Source organism: Anopheles bellator, chromosome X (assembly GCF_943735745.2).
Source record: "Anopheles bellator chromosome X, idAnoBellAS_SP24_06.2, whole genome shotgun sequence".
In the NCBI taxonomy this organism is placed as follows: domain Eukaryota; kingdom Metazoa; phylum Arthropoda; class Insecta; order Diptera; family Culicidae; genus Anopheles; species Anopheles bellator.
Window position 1 is genome coordinate 7325761 of NC_071287.1, and position 19323 is coordinate 7345083.

The 19323-nt window shown below is 53.8% G+C and overlaps 1 protein-coding gene across 1 annotated transcript; it reads right to left on the reverse strand.

Annotated features, from left to right (window-relative positions):
* Positions 1 to 4156: 4156 nt before the first annotated feature.
* On the reverse strand, positions 4157 to 9615 carry LOC131213425 (protein yellow). Its single transcript, XM_058207462.1, has 2 exons — positions 9372 to 9615; positions 4157 to 5622 (listed from the first exon to the last, which is right to left on the reverse strand). Exons 1-2 carry the CDS (start codon positions 9613 to 9615, stop codon positions 4157 to 4159), a joined length of 1710 nt encoding a protein of 569 aa, XP_058063445.1.
* Positions 9616 to 19323: the final 9708 nt, after the last annotated feature.

The following is a 19323-nucleotide window of genomic DNA, read 5'->3' on the forward strand; positions in this document are numbered from 1 at the left end:
GAGAAATCTTCATCTGTAGACTGCGATGGCGTCGAAGACGTCGCGTTCCTCACAAGTTACCTTATGGGTGTGTTTGAAAATAATAACATAAAATCGAATCATACTCCGCGCATAGGTTTTATGCCCAGCCCGTTCGTGTAACGGTGGAACCGAAACGATCGCCAAGCCAATTTAAAAATCATAAAAAGCAATCTTCCCAACCAGATCAGCTCCGATCGGACTTCCCGACATCGGGCATCGGCTCGGCCGTTTAAATTTAATTTAAACCCCCTTTCGGTTCGGCCCGGGCAACCGGATCCCATCTCCGTGCCGCGACTTATCGACTAAGGTCCGCCCGGGACCAGTTCTTATGGTTTTATGGGTTTTAAGCGACATTTTATGTTTCCTCTTTTTTTTCTCTCGACCGACCGGCTCGCGAGCGGCTGGAAGCATAAGACACAAACGGCCACCCGAACGCGCGCGTCCGTTGTACCCGTCGATTATCGTTGACGGGCATCGGGCAAGATCGTGAGCCCCCCTCCCCCCCCGCCCGAGGACATCGCCAACGGCCACCACAAACCAACGAGCGCACCGATTAAATTATGGAGCATAAAGAGGGTGACAAACAGAGGGCACCACACGAGCTGACGGCTGGAGACGTTGCCGGTGTGGCTCATTAATGTTTTTCCACACTGCCGGTGGGGAGGGTGGGGCGAGCGGGGGACGTTGCAGGTGCAGTGGTAGACACATTAACAACCCCCCACCCGCCACCCGCCACCCAGCCAGGCCGGCTGTCCGTTTCGAATGGCAAACACTATCAGTTGCAGCGCGAAACGATTTCAGTGCGTATCCGTTTATTGGCCCACCACCGGGGGCCGTTTCCGTCTCCGGAAACGGGTTTTTCTAAGCCCCACCCCCCCACCCCACCGTGTTCCGATATTGATCCGGCGAGGCGGGAGCAGGAGGAGGAGGTGTTATAGACGAGAGGCATCGACTGCGCCGCGCCGCCAGCCAGACGGACGGATTGAATAATTAGTCAATAGACGAACGTATCAGTCAGAGATCGTGTCAGATTGCTTCATTCCGGGGCCGGCGGCGCGAAGGGGTTGATTGGTTGATTTAGGAGCGATTTAAGTAAACACGGCCACTGGCGGAGGCCTCCGCATTTTCGGGGCGAGCGAGCCGCGAGAGAGGTCCGAACCGGATCAGAACACGAACGGGCTTTGGCTCTGGCTCCTAGACTAGAGCACGTTAGTCTCGTTAGCAGACACTTCCACCACCACCGCGCTAACTGTCGGAGTGATCGGAGGGTAAGTTTCCATTTTTATGACGCCCCGAGCCCCATTGAAAGGTGTCGGGCTGCGGTCGGAACGATTTTATTGGAAAAGGGGACCCATTTTGTCAACTTGTGGCAATTTTAATGGCTACCCCGTGATGGCGATACCAGTGGCCCTGTAGCCTGTAGGGAATGGGTCTGCAATGGCCAGCGTGAGGTCACGAGCCGCACTTTTCAGACAGTTTTCTAAAACGAGTCCTCGATAAGCCCTAGACGCGATGACAGGTTGTGGTGTCGGGGGGGAATGGAATGAATCCTAACCTGTCAAGATGACCTGATGCTCAAGTCCGACCCATCACTAACAATGTTGCAACAACCGAGTCTGGGACCTGGAAGATCTTCCGTGGAGCAGATGACTGGAATTCCAAGAGTTCCTAGAGCTTCTGTGGAGCGCCTTAAGGATGTTCCAGATAGAATCGCTGCAGTCGGCAGTTTAGCAGTTTAATCTAATTTTCTTCGGCCCTGGACTCAAATTAATTTAAATTTAATCCCCCCCCTCAATTATCCATCAGTTCGAGTTCGAGCCGAAAGTTTCACGGCCCAGAACGAACACAAGAAAACCCTGTACTGTCGGTTTCAATCGATTGCAACTAGTTGTCCATAAACATATCCACCGCGCACCTAGAGCCGCGCGAACCGGTTCACCGGCACCGCCAGATCGTATCGTCCAATAATCCGGCCGATCAAAATGTAGGCAATTTATCCAACATAACGCTACGCGCCGACTAGCTAGCGGCCCTGTCTTTGCAGCACCGTAATGTATTCCTTTAACCAGTTATTTACCTGTAATGACATTTTAATCATTAACCCGGAATGCCATCAATTATGGCCCCATGCATGCGGCTGCTGCACTACACCGTTTCGGCCGCGGCAAGGTCTGCGCTCAAGGTCTTCGATTCCTTGCCGCCCCATCAGCCAAACCTCCTATGTCCTCGTGCCATTAGGGACCCAATAAAGGACGTACACCACACCCACGGAGCCTCGCAACTTTGTATGGCCAACTAGTGATACGACCTTATGTGTGCCTCAGATTGCGAACCTTACACTCTTTTGGAGTACGATCGGTTGATCTGACGGAAGGGACCGGACGGACGACTTGACGACTATGGCCCGCTAGTCCAATCCACATCGATAGATCATCCGAAATCGCCTTCGAAGCGCCTGAAACTGGTTAAGCTACCTTTACCGTGCCAAGCTGGGAAGCTGTAAACCGTACGACTTCGCAACGCAATTGTGACGTCAAAAAAAAAAAAATGTCGTTTTGCTGTCAATTTCTTCAATTCTTGTGAAAGAGAGAGAAAGTTTTGCCCAGAGAACTGTAGCTTGTAGCTCGGGAGTTCCTGTCGTTTCTCGTCTAGCGACCCAACGGCCAGCGGTGGGACCAACCACTGGCAAAACCCACTCCCGGAAGGGGGTTTGGTCTTCTTCAGTCTTCAGTCAGTCTTGTTCGGGACTTCGCCAAACCTCGTGGTAGCCTCGTCCATCCGATCGTCTAAACCTGGGCGGGTGGCAGAGCCATCGCCTGTTGCGATTAGGTTTAATAGGTTTCAACAAGCCGAGCGACGAGCGTGGCAGGACCCAACATCGCACGCGGAGTACTCTCGGCGGAGAATCAGGTATAGGCCGCCCCCCCCCGTTGGGACCGCTGAGTTTTCCGTTGATTTACGGTGGCGTGGCCCGCAGCAGGGGCACCTGTGCGTGTGCGGGTTATATAGTCGCTGGAGTCCCCGGGCACTACAAAGACATTAATTATGGGCACTGACAGTCACACCGCGCACGGCGTCATCGGTAGCCGGGTTAGCGCAGTCGGACTATCGCTCCGATGTCTCACTCGATGACTGTCAAGTGGACCGTGCCCTCCCTTTCTTTCGCCCTCTCTCTCGCTCGCTCGCTCGCGGTGTGTAGCGTCTAGCGAGCAAACAAAACGGAACACGATGTTACTCACTGGTGACCAGCTGACACCAATTGCTGAGACCGCTCCGCCGCTTTCAATGCGTCAACGCATTGAAGTCATCAAGCGTCGTGTCTCGGGTGGTGTAGGTCGTGGTCCGTGGAATTGCGGATGGACGGACTGTGGGTTCGCTGTATATGGGCAGGGTTTTTTGTGGAACTTCCGACTTCCCGACTTTCCTATTCGAGTATCCTCACCATCGCTCTCTCTCTCTCATCGTCTCGGGGAAAAGTTTAGGAATACACTAACCTGTAGCTCAGGTGGGGTCATCATCAGTGATCCGTGGATGGTGGAGATGTGGAACTTCCGCTCAAGCTGGTGTTGGAGGATAGGGGATAGGGAGATCAAGGAACAAAATACACAGACAGGAAGCTCGATGTTTTTACTGTTGGCTTTATCGTTCTCGTTATGGTAATACTTAGTTACAATAATTAATATACTCCAACGTTGCGTACTACTGAGCGCACCGCCGCTCTCTCTACCTATCTCTCTCTCTCTCTCTCTCGCTGTCGCTCTTGGAGTGGAAAACCTAATTTGAACGGAGCAGACAAGGTCCAGACGATGTGGTTGCTCCCGTCGGACCTGCCAGTTGGGCTCTGCCCGTGCGGATGTGTTATATGAAGTCGCTTGCCTCCCAGACCCCCGTCATCTCGACCCGATATTGGCCGGGTCTTGAAGTAGGCAACTTCCTTCCGTGTACTGTGCGTGTGCGATACTGGTCAGCGCCGGTTCCAACGACTAGTTCCTTCGGGCCTTCCGTGTTCGGTGGCTAGCAAACGGTGCACGAGACACAGTTTGTGGTGGTGGGTGGTGGGTGGTGGGTGGTTGTGGGTGGTGTGGTGCGAGGGAGGAAAGCGGACAGACAGCGCTACCGGTCCAGGATTGGGATCTCAGTAGAAGAACTGCTTCCAGGAGTCGTGCTTCTTGTGAGCGGCGCCTCCCCAGTAGCCGTAGCCGCGGTCATCGCCGCCGCCGCCACCTCCGCCGCCACCATGGTGCTCATCATGCTGGTGGTGATGGTGGTGGGGTGGCCCCCCGTGGTGATAGCCCCCGCTGGGTGCCTCCGGGCCGCCGTGGGCGTGAAACTCGACGCCGTGGTACTTGTTGTAGGCGTACGCCTTGGCCGTGCTGGGCGCGTACGACTGGGTGGAGTACATGTGGCTGGTCGGGGTCTCGTACGCCGCCGGGGTGTACTTGACCGGGGTCGGTGCGGCGGTCGGCGCGTACCCGTACGTAGTGCCGGCGGGGGCCAACGGCTGGGCATAGGTCGTCGGCACCAGCGTCGTATCGCCGGCGTACGCCGCAAGCCCCACGGGCTCGGCGGCCCCGAACTTGGGCTGGATGGAGCCGAACGGCGGGGTTGGACCCGCCTGAACGTCACAGACGGTCCCGGCGACCAGTGTGGCAAGCGGAGCGGCGAAGATCCGGAAGTTGACGTCACTGTAGTCGAGCTCGGCGATCAGGAACACGGGCATGCGGTCGGAGATCACCCAGACCATGTCCTCGTCGTCGATCTTGACGTCGGCCGGGAAGACGAGCTCCACGTCGTCCCGGTCGACGACACCGTGGTACTCGGGGCTGTACGGCATCGAGGAGTGCCAGCAGCCGACGGCGTTCTGGTCGATCAGGTTGAACAGCTGCAGGCCGGTGTCGCTCATGACGCGCGACGTCGTGTGCGCGTTCGGGCCCCGCTCCTTCAGGTACTGGAACTCGTGGAAGCTCTCCTCCACCTTCTCCTCGTCGTGCAGGACGCGCGTGGAGACGGTGAACTCACGGTGGCTGGCGAGTGGCGAGAAGTACAGCGTCCGGTAGCCGTCCGGCTGGGGCGGTGTCAGCGACATCCCGAAGATACCCTCCTCGCCCCACTGGAAGTTCAGGCCGGCCACGTTGAAGTCGCCGCGCAGCGGATCCGGGAAGAAGAAGCTGTGGGCGAAGCGCCAGGAGCGGTTCTTCTCGTACGAGTACACGATCAGCCCGTACCCGAGCTCGTCCGACATGTAGGCGTGCGTGTCGTCGCACCCGCCCGGCCCCTGGTCGATGGCGATGTTCGCGATGAACGTGTTCGCGTTCGTGTCCTCCGGCCGCAGCTCGTACCGCCGGAGCCGCCGGTTCGTCTTCAGGTCCCACACGTTCAGGGCGTACGGGCACAGCTGCTGGGTCGTGTTGCCGATGCCGACCGTGCCAGTGTCGAGGGCCCACAGCCGGCCGCACCGGTCCGCCTTCAGCCGGTACACCGTCGACAGGCCGTTCGCACAGTCCCCGGCCACGTTCGACGACCAGTCCGGGTACGGGATGAGGGCCGGCGACCCGGACGGCGTCTGGTTCATGTCGATGTAGTTCAGCGTCGAGGGGATACCTGCAAGAACAAGCGATCCGTGGGGGGGACCCCGTCAGTACTAGACACTGTGGCAGCTCCACCAGGTCCGCTCTCGCTGCTGCATTGTCATCGGTTGCAGCTAAAAATAGACGAAACCGGTTCTCTGACACCGACGCGGCACTGACCCTAGCCCCAGATTCCCATTTTCGCAAACCACACACCACAGTCGCCATATCTCCATTATTGGAGATTACCGAAAAAAAGAGGAGTATCTCTTGGAGTATCACCTGTAGTTGATGTGTGGGTTTGAAAACACGAGAATATTGTTGGAAAAATCTAGACAGATCTTGATTGACAGATCTGTTCCAAAACTGTGCGCGAGCGTGATTTCGAAAATAACCGAAACCGATAACCCACACCCAGGTCCAGGTCTGGGGTTGCTTCAGACGGGGTTGCTGCACGTGCGCTGCGCTTAATTGGCGTGGCGTGGTCTGAAGGCCGTGTTGTCCTAGGCCTCGAAGTTCGCCTCGCCCCACCGTCAGCATTCCGCGTTCGCAGACGATCGGCTTCGACTTCCGTACCGTGCATTCTCGCCTGCCCGCGTGTTGGGCAATCGGTCCGAGCCGGGCTATGAATGAAATTCTAACGCTTCGACGGCCATAGCCCCCCCCACCAGTTACCCCACAGCAACAACGTAGTGGAGAGCACTAGAACCCCTCACCGGCACCGGAGGCAGAGGTTGCGGCGTGTGCGGCGGCGGCGGTTGCGTGACGCTTGTGGTCGGCGAAGCAAAGCCGACCACGGGGTGTTGCTTCCCCACACACATCGGGCCCGTGGTGTCCTAGTTGATCATCATTGCGCGTTGTAGGGCGATTGCGAGAGACAAAGCGAGGAAACGCAGCGACGCCGAACCGTCGGTTGGTCAACGGTGGCGTGTGTACATCGTCGGTGACAGGCTCGTCGAAGAGTAGACCGACCGACCTGGAGGATCTCGCGTCAGGAGCGGTGAAAGGAGGCCGCAGGCCGGAGAGGTGAAAGTTGCCCCGCCGGACTGAAAACGAAGGGCTCCGCGAAGACCTTGGAAGACCGAAGGCGACTTTCGTTCGCTTACCGCGTGAGCCCCTTTCGGTAGCTCTTCTGGTAGCATCTCTGCGAGAATCGCACTTTCTAGTTACGAGTTACCTACTTTGTTGTTCTCTGTTCATTATAACTTTCTGTTTGTTGTTTTCTGGTTTGGGTTTTCCTCATCCATTCTTCTCTTTCTGTTTTATTTACTTCGGTGTAGTTTTGGTCTCTTCTTTCTTTACCCTTTCCTTTTTCTTTCCTTCTTCTTTCGTTTTCGATGTCCCTCTTCCTGGGGGGGGTTTTTCACGAGTTCTCGGCCCAGGCAAACATTCAGAAGCTCGCCTCGCCTAGAGCGGCCTAGAGCCAAGCCAAGCCACGCCACAGAGCTGGTGCCGTGATAGAAACATTAACACGCCCCCCACCCACCCCTCATCAGCCCACCACCCCATCGGTGCTAATAAACGCCGCCGCCACCGCCGTAACAATTACCGCCCATTACACATTAGCCGCCAATGTGCCGCTCGCCGATCGGCGCGTCAATGAGGGGGGGGGGGGCACATTAAAGTATCATAAAATCAACATAAGGCCCGCCAACCCTCTCCCCCCCCCCTCCCCCACCCAAGCCCCACAACCCCTTGCTAGACTTTCCCGAGAAATCGAGATGGAGTGATCAGAAAATAATGACTTGAGTAGTAGGCGGAGAGGGCGAAACGAGTTCCTCGCGGGCATCCCGCCCCGTTGGGTGGTTGCGGGTGCGGGTGGTGGCTCGTGTGGTGAGCTATGCTTCATCTTGTTACCATTAGAGCGGGCGGCGCTCTCCCACTGCGCTCTCTCTTGCGCTCGGCGACGACAGAAACGAAAACAGCGCGATTGCCCTCAAAATCGCGCGACGCGACATTTTTACTGCCTAATGCTGTTTTCGGTGTGTATCGTTTGCTGATCGGTTAGCAACAACAAACAAAAAAAAAAGGAAATGAAGAGGAAGAAGCAGCAGCAACAGCAGGGTGTTTCAAGAATCCAAACAAGGAATGCTGATTTTTGGGTTGCCTTTTTTTGGTTCGCGCGTTTCGTTGTTTATTTGTTTTTTTTGGTCTGTGTGTGTGTTGGTTTTATTATCTTTTTCCTCTTCCTCTGCGCGCGTGCCTGTGTATGTGTGTGCTTTTAACCCTTTTAACAACAGTTACAATAATTAATAAACGACCTCGCTGTGCGCGGTCAGCGTTAAGTGTGGCCCACCGAAGCCCTTCGTAACACCGCGAAAGGGGTGCTTAGACCCGAGCTCCTTCCGAGCCTGATGCAACCTGACCGGCCGATGTGCGTGTGCGTGTGCCATAGGACACGTTCGGTTCCTCAGTGGCTTTGTTGAATGTTTGGCGCGAACTCTGAATTGGACCTGGGTGGGCCTCTCTCGTTATTTTATACGTTTCGGTGCGGTTCGTTTTTTTTTGTGTTCGGTTGTTTTTTGTTTATTTAAAACCCACCCATTCAGGGTACGGAGGGGCGGTATAACGAGAGGGTAGGTCATGAAGGGGGGGTGGTCTGAAACTGGGGTGATCGAGGGATCCGGAATCCGAGCTATCGATCGGTATCGTTACGCGCGCCATCGGAAAACCATCATTAGTGTGCGAAGTGGCTTCCGATCAAACGTGAAGGGGTGTGCGGTGAGGGGGTGTTGCGGTGGGGGGAGGGGGGGGGGGGGTGTTATGAAGCCCATCGCTCCCCCCGCTTCATCCATTCGTTTGGTGTGGCTTCCGGATGGGCTCCGAGCTGCCAGAGAGCCGAGGTGCCTAGTGGGTGCTGCTATGTTGCTGATGCACATTCCGAAACCACCCAACAAAACAAAATCCCCCCAAAAAAAAAAAACCGAACCATTTAAAAGTAGCCACCCACCGCACCCCCCATGGACCGGATCCAGGGGCCCCCACGGCAAAAAAAAAGAGAAAACTGCATGAATTAGCATCCGAAAACAAGCGACGCCAAAAAGGGGGAATCAATAATAACAAAAAAGAGAGCAAGAGAATGAGAGTAACGGGGCGGGGTGGGCTGGGTGTGGGGGGTGGTGGTGCGTTCACGTACCACACCCCCGACCCCGACACGCCCTCCCCCCCCCCCATCCCCTGGCCAGTTTGCTGATTTCTAAAGCGTATTTTTCGGAATCACTCCATAGCCGGTGGCATCGGACCGGATCAAATCACGACGGTGACCCTCACGGTTACGAAACCAGAGGCTCTAGCTGTGCCCGGAACACCACACCAAATACGTGACAAATGTGGTCCAGTTCCTCAGAGAGAGAAAAAGGAAAAACCCAAACACAACCCCGGGAGACCGATGCGATGATCAAAAAAAAGCCGGGACTTTTGAAGTGAAGAAGAACACCCCTTATGTGTATCAGGAAATTCCACCAATATTCAAATAGCCCACAGGAGAAAAAACCCACAAAAAAAACCCGCTGACCACGCAGCGCAAACTCGGTCGATGCCGCGCCGATCTAGCCATGTGCTGAGGATGCAAGATTGGAACCCGTCGGAACTGTGCAGTGTGCTGACTGCGCGCACCATTAGTTGGCTGTTTTCAGGTCGAAGTTTCGAAGGGGGTTCTGCTTGGTTTTTTTTTCTGGCACGTCAACGAACGCTACCTTGTGGGGCTTTCCGGGACGGTGACCGGGACTTCCCCACACAGAGAACGGAGGACGGGGAACAGGTTTCTGGGCGTCCGGGACTTACCATCCTTCCAGCGTGGCACGGAGACGAACAGTTTGTTCTCCCAGCGCTCGATCCCGACCGGCAGCCCGTTGGTCGGCACGTAGTCCCCGCTCGCCAGCGCCTGTTGCTTGAGTCGTTGATTGGGGAACACGAAGTCGAGCTGCTGCCAGCTGTAGCGCTCCTGGAGCTTCTGGGTCGCCCCGACACTGGCGAGCGTGCAGGCGAGGGCGGCCAGCGCCAGCGCGGTACACCGGTGACCCTTCATCGTGCGCACTTCGTCCTTATGCGGTGCCAAGGTGCACGGAACTCCAGCGGAACACGGACACTGGACACTGGACTGGACACTGGGCGAACGCTACCAGAACGAGATCTCCACGAACTTCTGCACGGGAAACGGGGTGTGCGTAACGTCACGGCGGGCGTCTTCACGTCTTGGGCACTGCGCACCGACTGATGGCTTGACGAGCGCCTGCACCGGGGTTATATCGGGGTCTCCCACCAACAGCCAGTCAGCCAGCCACAGCCAGTGACTGCCAAACTGCGAACGGCGAAAATGAAACGAGAGAGAGAGAGAGAGGGAGAGGGAGAGCGAGAGCGAACGTGACCGCGAACCCCGCGAAGAGGTGCGAAAGAAATCAAGTGCGTGGCGAAGAAGCGGGCGAAGCAGAGGCGAAGGAGCAGGAAACTCAGAACGCCGACGCGTGGACGCCGAGAGCTAATTCGGGCGCCGAAAGTCAGGTCTAAGTCCAGGTCCCGCCCGGATCCGTCGGGATCACTCCAAGCCAAGATGGACCAAGCTGTCTAGGTCTGGCTCTGGAGTCTCGCCGTCTCGACGTCTCTAGGACGATCATTTGGAGGGCCACGACCACGGTTTCTAGTGGTTGGTGTCTAGTCGGCTGGCTGGTCCTTGACCGTCCGTCTCCCCCAACCGGACCGGTCGATGTGCGTTCTAGCGCATCGACGCACCGCGAAGTCCTTGTGTAGAAGTCGGATTAGCCGGCCCGATTTTCTGCCCGATTAACCAGGTCGAACCCCAGGTCTGGCCCTGCGTGCTGCGCCGAACAGAACAGGGGTTCCGGACCGTGGCTCCGTTCCGGCGACCGACTTCCGGCGTGGTGTACCGGTGGAGGCTGTCGCTGACAGGTTGGTGGCCGGACCTGACCTGCCCGGACCAACGGTGCCGTCATTAACCGGCATCCGTACGGAGCCGTTGCGTGGCGATTGGGCAATAAAACGGTGTGCAAAGAATGAGTGAGCCGTCTGAGCGCGCGCTAATCGGAAAACGCATTACCTAGTTGTGTCAGTTGTCAGGCGTTCCTTCCCCGTTTGTCTACTGATTGGGGTGGTTTCGGAAACTCCGAGTTTACAAACTTCAAAATGAAGTTGGGACTTTTTAAACGTCAAACAATCGGTAGCTTAAAATCCAAACACTTTAACGGATCATCCTATTCCAATGTTGCTCGGCAGCTGATGGATGGCAGGACTGGCCCTTGACTAGACTTGGCTCGGTCCCGTCCTGTCGTTTTCTCCACGAGTGTCCCTACGAGTAATGGATGTCGCCACGCCTCGGTTCTCGGTAGTGGCTCCCGAGAGTACCCGTCGGGGCGCAGGTGCCGATACCGCCGGCTCGTTTCGAGGTAGTGAAGATATCATCATTAACCAGGACCATAACCTGACGGACCTGCGGACTGCCTGCCTGACTTGGTCCGCTTCGGCCGACCAGCCATCGATGTCACAACCGATCGGCGTGAAATGGCGTCGTCACGGCGCACGACCAGCCTCGGAAAAACACGTGACCCACGCCCGGAGATTGATCCGCGTTTCGTGCAGTCGTGCTGCTGCTTATCCACTCGTCAGGCACCGTTACTGGTCTGTCTATCTTTTTCCCCTTTTCCGAAAGGGGACAGATCTTTCTCCTTCGATCTCGCTCTCCTTTTTTTTCTTTCGCGCGGAACTGATGATTAATAACGTGATAGCGTACGTGAGCGTGCGTGCGTGAGAAAAACAAATCCGTGTTCGGTAATCTCCGCTACCAAGCGCTACTAAACGGACGTGACCACAGCCAAGCGTATGTCTGTGTCTGTGATGTCTGACCTGAGCTATGATGTGGTTCGCTTTGGTTGGGATTTGGGGTATTTTCTGCTCACTACGGATTACTGCTTACCAAGTTGCCCCTCGTTGCCCACATTTATGGCAAGCCCGATCGTTCATTCTTCACTTGTATTTAGTAACAGTCACGAAAAGGTGTAAATTTATTGACACATGGCGAACCGAGCGCTAAAGGTTACCAAATGTGACATTCGACTAAACTCAGTTAACATCAACATGAAAAATGTTAAAAATAGCTTGCTAAATATTGGGAATAGTGTATGAATCCTAGAAACATGATGAATGATTCAAGTACGGTACAAGTTCAGAGTTTAACCAAAGATGACACGAAAAGCGTGTAATACAAAGCACAAGTAATACAAATGGTACGAAAAAAGGAAAAAAACCGCAAGCCGACAAGGAAGAGAAGAAAACCGTGTAAAAAGAGTCCAAAAACGGGGGTCCACAAAAAAGGGGAACCGAAGTGTAATAGAAAAATTCGCAGGATAAAGGTATTGGGAAAAAAACACGTGTTGGAAGCAAAGGGGAAGAGAAAAACAGCGTTTGCAGTGGGCAATAAAATTGGACAAGCGGAATCGGCAAGTCGGCCGATCGGTCAAAGTAACGAATCTTCTGTGTTCGGCCATCGCACGAGGCAATCGCGCGGCTCGTGTTTCTTGCTCATTCATGGGCGACGGGCGAGGTGCTTCTTGACGAAGGGGGTAGGTATGGGGGTGCCGACCGCTGTGGGGCGCATAGGGGTCAGGTTAATTGGCCAGATTGGTGGGGCTGGCGCTCTGACGATTTCAACAATTATCGCTATTTTCCGTCGAAGCTCACCCCTTTTTGTGTCTGTCGTTTGGCCGCTGCTCGTTCCGCCACCACCAGCACCCCGCACCCCGCACGCATACGCACGATCCTTCGCGCGGCAAGGGCCTGGAGGGTATCTAAGCTCAGTTTTTGTCTCTTTCGTCCGGCCGACTCATAATTATTTTTAATCTTGCCGCCGCTGCCACCGAGGCCGCTAAACACGACGATCATGCACGGCGATCGTTTGGAGAATCGATGGACCGGCTTCCTCTTCACAGCCCTGCCCTCCCTGACCGCCCGCGAATCGACACGCCGCTCGGGCGATCATAATCGATCGAGCCGCGAGGGCCACGAGGGATTTATTTCGATTTCACGCACAAATTGTTCGCACGTCCTGCGTCTGCGGCCCCTCCCCCCTCCGCAGGCTGGGTGTGTTGGGTGGGTGGCCCAGAACAAAAGCGGAACAAAAAATATAGGCCGAGCAAAAAAAAAAAAAACAGCGTGGCTGAAAATTGCGCTAAACCAAAGCTAATGAAATCACACGAAAAATAACCGAACAGCGACCGCAGAAAGTCCGCTCCGCACGGGTTTCCCGGGTCTGGCCGCGTCACTCAGTGCAGGTCGGCGGTTCTAGGACCCGGTTCGCAGAGGTGTCACCGATTCGGACGTTACCCTTCAAAACCCTCACCAGGGGACGGAAATGGCTAACCGTTTCCCAAGGACACAGTTGCTGGGCAATTTCCCTTGAGTTCGGTTTTATTTTTAATATATTATTTGGGGACACACCGTAGTAATTCGAAGTCGAGAGGTTCAGAAACTTATCCGTTCGCTCGGGCTCGGGGTTGAGTCGCATATTGGCAACAGTAATTAACATTGGCGGGTTAGAGATATTTCAACCAACTATTGATATTAATATCAATGCATAATGAATTTCAATTAATTAAATGCGATGCTGTAAATTATATGGATCTGGGAATATTGAAAGAAAGTCGTATATTTTAACACGACTGTTGGTGTAATGTAGAATTTTGTTTTACGTACTCACTTGTTGATTGATGCATTGAATCTAGCGATTGTAATTAAAATCGAGCCCTTTCTTTCCTTTGCTTCTTTTCGTTTAGAATCGTTGTCCGAGAAATGTTAGAGCAACGCAAACGATCCTTTAATTCTGCAATGGAAATTTATTTCCTAATTTTGATTTACATACCATATAACATAACAGAAAAGTTCAGCTTGATTCGCTTGCTGTCGACCTTGTCCATGTCCTTGTTATTTTCATTTTTTATGACCATTATACGTTTGAGTGCACTATTCTGACAACGTGAGAAGGCTTAGCCAAACGGTTAGCTAAAGATGCCTGATTCGGTCAATGGTACTCCGATTCGGACTTGGCGCTCCGATTCCAATATCTGCCTAATTGACTCCATCTTTTGCGCTTTTCATAGCACAGTGTTTTGCACACTCAATTAAGCTCGCTAATTTACGCTAAGTTATGCATTAAAAAAACACAGTTAAAGACTAGAAAAATAAATAAATAATTGAATAAAGACCACGCGTGTTTTAACATCTATATAAATAAAAGAAAATAGTGTTAGTTACACCGGCATTTATATACCAAGAACTGGTGAATCGATTTGGCTGAAAATTAGTGAGGATTGAAGCACTGATTACTGTTTGCATCTTAACAAAAAATACAACCAAGTTTCCGACCAACCCAATGACCAACCATTGTATTTTTTTTCCTGTTTTTTTTCCTTTTGTTTTTTCTCTCTACCCAGTGGACAAGGAGCAGGAAATCGACAAATCACATAAATCATTTATGAAACCTATCGGATGATGTGACTCGTCCGTAGATCAACCCTGTTTAATTCGACTCTATTTATAATAATGATATTAGAAAGCTATCTAATTTTAGATGTTAGAGGAACGGAGTGAGCCGCCCAGTAATAAATCTGATGTTAACAAAATCCACTTTAAGCTAATATCGCTTAGCTGAAACGCATCACAACGCAATCCAGCTGTGCTGGCGCAGTGATTGGCGCATAAAAGCGCACAAGCGCAGCACGCAGCCGCAACACAATGAAGCCATTCTGAAAGGCGTCGAACACCCAACGATTGCCATACGCCACCCTTAAGAGGAGAGGTCCTTCGTGGGACCTCCACTGGTCGCAGATTCGTCACGACGATTACGCCCGCTATCGGTTCTCATTAATCTTTTGTGCGCTGCGCCCGGCTTTTATGCCCGGGCACGTCGCTGCCCACGAAGGACGCTTATCATCGCATTTGATGGTGTTTTTTTGGGGGCCCTCTCTGCAGTGCGTCCGAATGGGTCACCATTGTGAACGTCCACCAGCCCGGTGGGGGGGCGCCCTTCAAAACCCCTCCCGAAGCCTGCGTCGTGCGTGAGAAGTTCTGGAACCCCGTTTAAGGGACCCCAGCGTTTGGAGGACTTTTCTTCCCGCTGGCCGTGCGTGGGTGGGCGGGAGGATGGGTGGGTCAGCCCGGCACGTTCACGATTCACCCCTTGACCGCCACCACCCCAGCGCCCCCTCCACGTAGCTAATCGAAAGGAATGGAATGGAAACCAAAAAAAAAAAAAAATGATCTCAAAAATCTGAACGCGCGTCGTCGAGGGTGGGCGTCGTGGGGGGGCCGTTGACGGACGGGGTTACCGCCCACCCGAGAAACTAGAACCGAGCCACCTGACCCGCCGCCTGATCGCCTCGTGCTCCATCAATCACACAATGGACAGGGCGTGCACCAGCGTGGATGCGGGGAAAAGGGAATTGGAAAGCATAAAAGAGGAAAAGCGGCAGGGTAAGGGGGGGGGGGGGGGGGGGGCCGGCGCGGGAGGTTGCAAGAATCCACGATTCGCCGCGAACGTGAAGGCGGTGAAACGGATTGACGGAACGGAACACCCGGCCCGAAACGGACCCAGAACCGAGATCCGAGTGGGCGAACGGCGAGTGGGCAAGGACGCACCGTTTTACGGGGGTGGCCCGGGGTGGCACGGGGTGGTGCTGGAATTTGGGTGATTTATGACCAACCTTGGTGTGTGCGCCCGTGAAGTGAATGGGTTCCAAACTACTACTGGGTTTTTGGGAGAGAGCATCAATCGTCGAACGATGCGGTGCGGGGGAGCAGGGAGCCGCACGAGGTAGTCGTGCGGTGCGGAGGATGCGGAGCGAGCAGGAGCGGGGGGGAGGCACCGAAAACGACATAGATTTTCAAACCCGGGGAGGAGTTCGTCGCTTGCTGTGGCGTATTCGGCCGCGCAAGTCTTTCGTTTGTTTGGAGCGGCTACATCAGCGGCGAGCGAGCGCGAGCACTCACCGGGCGCATTGTTATCGGCGTACCGACCGACCACCCACCCACCCACCCGTCCACCACCCCGTGCGGGTTGTGTAACCTGCCCTGTGCGCGTATGGCACACACCCCACAACGCCATCGAGGCGAGACTTTTCTCATTTATTGCCCGCCCCCCGCGTGGAGGGAGTGGAAACGGAGCCCGGGATGGAAAAGTGACACAAAGGACGACGCCGACGGACGGACTGGCCGATGTTGCGCCAGACGACCCGTGACACGTGTGGTTTGTGTGCCAAGCTATTAACCTGAAGCATAACAATCAAACGTAGGGGTGGCTGTAGGAAAGCCTCTGCGATCCTCCTTCCCCTAGGAGGCAGGTCCTTCAGGAGCGCGTGACTACCAAGTGCCACCTTTCAGCCATTCTCAGCCTTTTCATTCACCAGATGTACACCCTGGTCCCTGGTCCGCCTGATCCTCGCTGGTTCCTCTGCCCCATCGCCATGCACTCGTGAGTCACAGCAGCCCGCTTCTCGAAGGTGGCTGAAGTCGCCTTCTCTTTCGTGCCTCCGGCTCGATGGTGAGAAAGAGAAGAGGATGGGGGGTAAGGAGGGGGCTATTTTGCCGGGACACGACGATCCGTAATCAATCGCGTAATTGCAAACATTATTGATCATTTATTTGCACCAATTTTGACAGCGGCCGATGGCGGCCGATTTATTGCCCACAAATCTTTCTCTCTTTCTCTCTCTCTCTTTCGCTCTCTCTCGGCTTTGAGCTGGTCGCCTGCAGCGAAAGTTTATTGCCTGTCGGTGGTCGGGCCCGCGCAAGTTGGCGTCGCCTGCGTGTTTTTCGCTTCGCGCCCCTTCGGCAACCTTGGCGACGCAGCAACGACAACAACGGCATTAACGGGAGCGAAATGCAGTCATATCGATTGGCGTGCATCGATCGGACGGGTTCCCACGGAATGCAGGCCGAGGTGGCCTCGCCCCGGCGGAGTTCCTGCCGACCGCGGACCATAAACGGATGCTTTGATTACGATGGCCACCTCCTTATTTTCTCTCTCTCTCCGTTGTTGGGCCTCACAATCAAATTTGTGTGTGTGCGGGTATGTGTGCACGTAATTATGCACCAGGCGGGGGGTGATCGAGAATGGACCACATTTTTTTTGAGGTTACCCAGTTTTTCCCAGGGCCTTCGCGAAACTCAATTCTGGGCCGAACCAGCCAGCAAAATATCGAGCACCAGGTGGGGTAAGCTTTAAATAGGGGTAGGTAGGGGTTGGTGGGAGTAGCTGGGGGTGGGGGGCATCCAACTTCCCTTCCATCGCCCGCATGCAACGATGCGGGTGAATCGGAGCCCCATAGCGCGCGCGAGCTCGAGTACGAATAAAACGAAAGACTGCAAGCGACGAACCCTTCTACCGGGTGTGGGCACACCGCACTCATCCGGTTCGGGAGCATGGCCCGTTCGCTTTCGCGGGTGCTGCTCCCGCTCCGGCAGCTTCAAATGGCAGCAGTGCACCTCGATCCACGGCTCGACACATCAGGAAGTCGCGATCGTAATCATGTCGCGCAAAAGTATTACTCCTCAGACAGCCTGGCCTGTCCTGGCCTAACCACCGCGCTAAGCAAGTTTGTGCCCTCCTCCACGTTTATGCTACCTCTTCTTGCTAACCATCCTTCACCCCTCGCCCCTTCCGGGGGCCGATGACGTCTGTCACGTCGTCATTCGTTCGCTGACACAGGACTTTGCGGTTGCTAATTGCGCGGAAGCCGATGCCAGCTGATAGTGGCTCTCCGTGGTCCGCGATAACGTGCATCACGGTCACGCACCGAGAGTGGTTGATGCTCGCGGGACAGACCCCTTGTTTTTGGGGAGCTTTCCATTTCGTGCGTTTTCGTGCCAACCTTTGGGGGCTCCATTTTGGGGGGTTTTCTCCTTTATCGGTATTGGCTCGGCCCGGTGATCCACGTATTTTCGGTAACCGTCTGTTGTCATCTGTGCCCCCGCCGTAGCGCAACCACTCTTGCGTAAGGCTGCGACTTGGACGGCTTGGCGGCAAGATATTGGCAGCTTTCAGTGCCAATATAAATGCTTTGAATGGCATACTTACTCACTTACTGACTCGGCTACGCAAGAAGTGCACAGTCGGGTGGCGGCATTTTTATCTCGGGTAAAGGAAAGCGATGAACCCGTTCCCGAGCCTGGTGAGCGAAGGGGCACCCACACGGTGGGTTCAGGAAGGGGTGGATTACTACATTACGGCCGAGCAGCCTTCACTCGGGGAATGTGCGCGCCATTGGCTCTAACCGATCCTTGGCTGTGTCGAAACATTTCCTTGAAATTAAAATTTCATATTATATTTTACCTCATCGGCTTAGGATGAGCGTCGTTTAGAAAAACGGAGCGACCCCTAAGCTTCTAAAGTTACAAAAAACCCAGGTGTAAAACATGGAAACCGAAGTTGTAAACTGAGTGCTCTATCTGGTAATTTTGTTCTCTTCATTCAGCTGTTTTGGCAACATTACATTGTTTTGACATCTGGCAAAGGATTTCAGGTTGAAAATGAAAATTAATTTAGTTTGCAAACGTTCTTTGAAAGGGTTTCATCGGGGACCGTTACATTTCTGCTGTCTTTTGAACAAAACTCTTGGAAAATCGCAGGGTGGTTTAAGCGGTCTAAACTAATTTGAAAATAACGATTTCGACTTATCAAGCAGCAAGCGTCGGAGAACCAAAAAAAAAAACTTTCTGATGGGCCTAGAAAGGTGTGGTGTATGACAAGCTCAAAAAAAACCTGGTTAAACCGTTAATTCACATCGCTATTGACAACAAATGATCAATTTGAACCATGCATTGATCGAAAAACGAACCCAGAATGGACCAGAAAACATGGTGCGCCAACTTGACTCTATGACAATGCGCCTGGACACGAAGCACAGCGAAGATTCAGAATACAATCAAAGCACTTGGCTGGGAGCTGCTATTTCGTCCGCTGTATTCACCAGACTTGGCCCGTTCCAATTATCGTTCATTTTTATCGATGGGACACGTATTGGCTGAGCATCACTTCGATTGCTACGAGGATATCGAAAATTGGATGGGCTAATTGGTTTACTTCAAAAGACGAAGAATTCTTTCGGCGTCCACGATTTAACAGAGAGATGGTACATACTTTCAATAAAATAGATTTTTGCATTTCATTATAAAAAATTTCTGATTTTTTTCATTCGATTTCATACTCCAGAACTATGGTTTGGGTTAGGTCCGGGATTTACCGCTACAACCTGAAAAGTCAAGGGTATTTACCCAAGTTTCAGCTCAGTCTTGACTGGGCATGAAGAATTTAAATTGGTGGCCCTGTCGGAAGGAAGAATTCCCTTCTACCAATGCCGTACAAAACTTCTCTTTAGCAACTCCGCGCAGTGAGAACTTCGCATGTTTAATTTCTCTTCCTTGACTTGGCGGTTGGCGGGTCGGCCGTAACCGTTTCAGGGATTACACAACTACTGCGCTGCGCACACTAGACTAGAGTGATGGATGGTGGCAGCCACAGTGCATCGCAATATTTTCATCGCCCGGTTGATAGGTTATGAGCGGTCCTCTAAGTGGCGGACAAGCTACTAGAGTTCGATTTCCCCACTGGCTCGGAGGGTAGCCCATTTGCTGTCATATCTGATTCTATGTCTGGTCTCTCTCTCTCTCTCTCTCTCTCGATGTGGGGCCCTCGAATGGCGTGATGGGCCCCCTGTTTCGTAGTCGACCATTA

What these genes read in the sequence shown, in the direction of transcription:
- LOC131213425 (XM_058207462.1), bottom strand. Translation starts at nt 9,615, where the DNA reads ATGAAGGGTCACCGGTGTACCGCGCTGGCGCTGGCCGCCCTCGCCTGC. An exon ending in CGTGCCACGCTGGAAGGATG is followed by an intron (nt 5,623 to 9,371) that starts GTAAGTCCCGGA and finishes TTGTTCTTGCAG; the next exon opens with GTATCCCCTCGACGCTGAAC.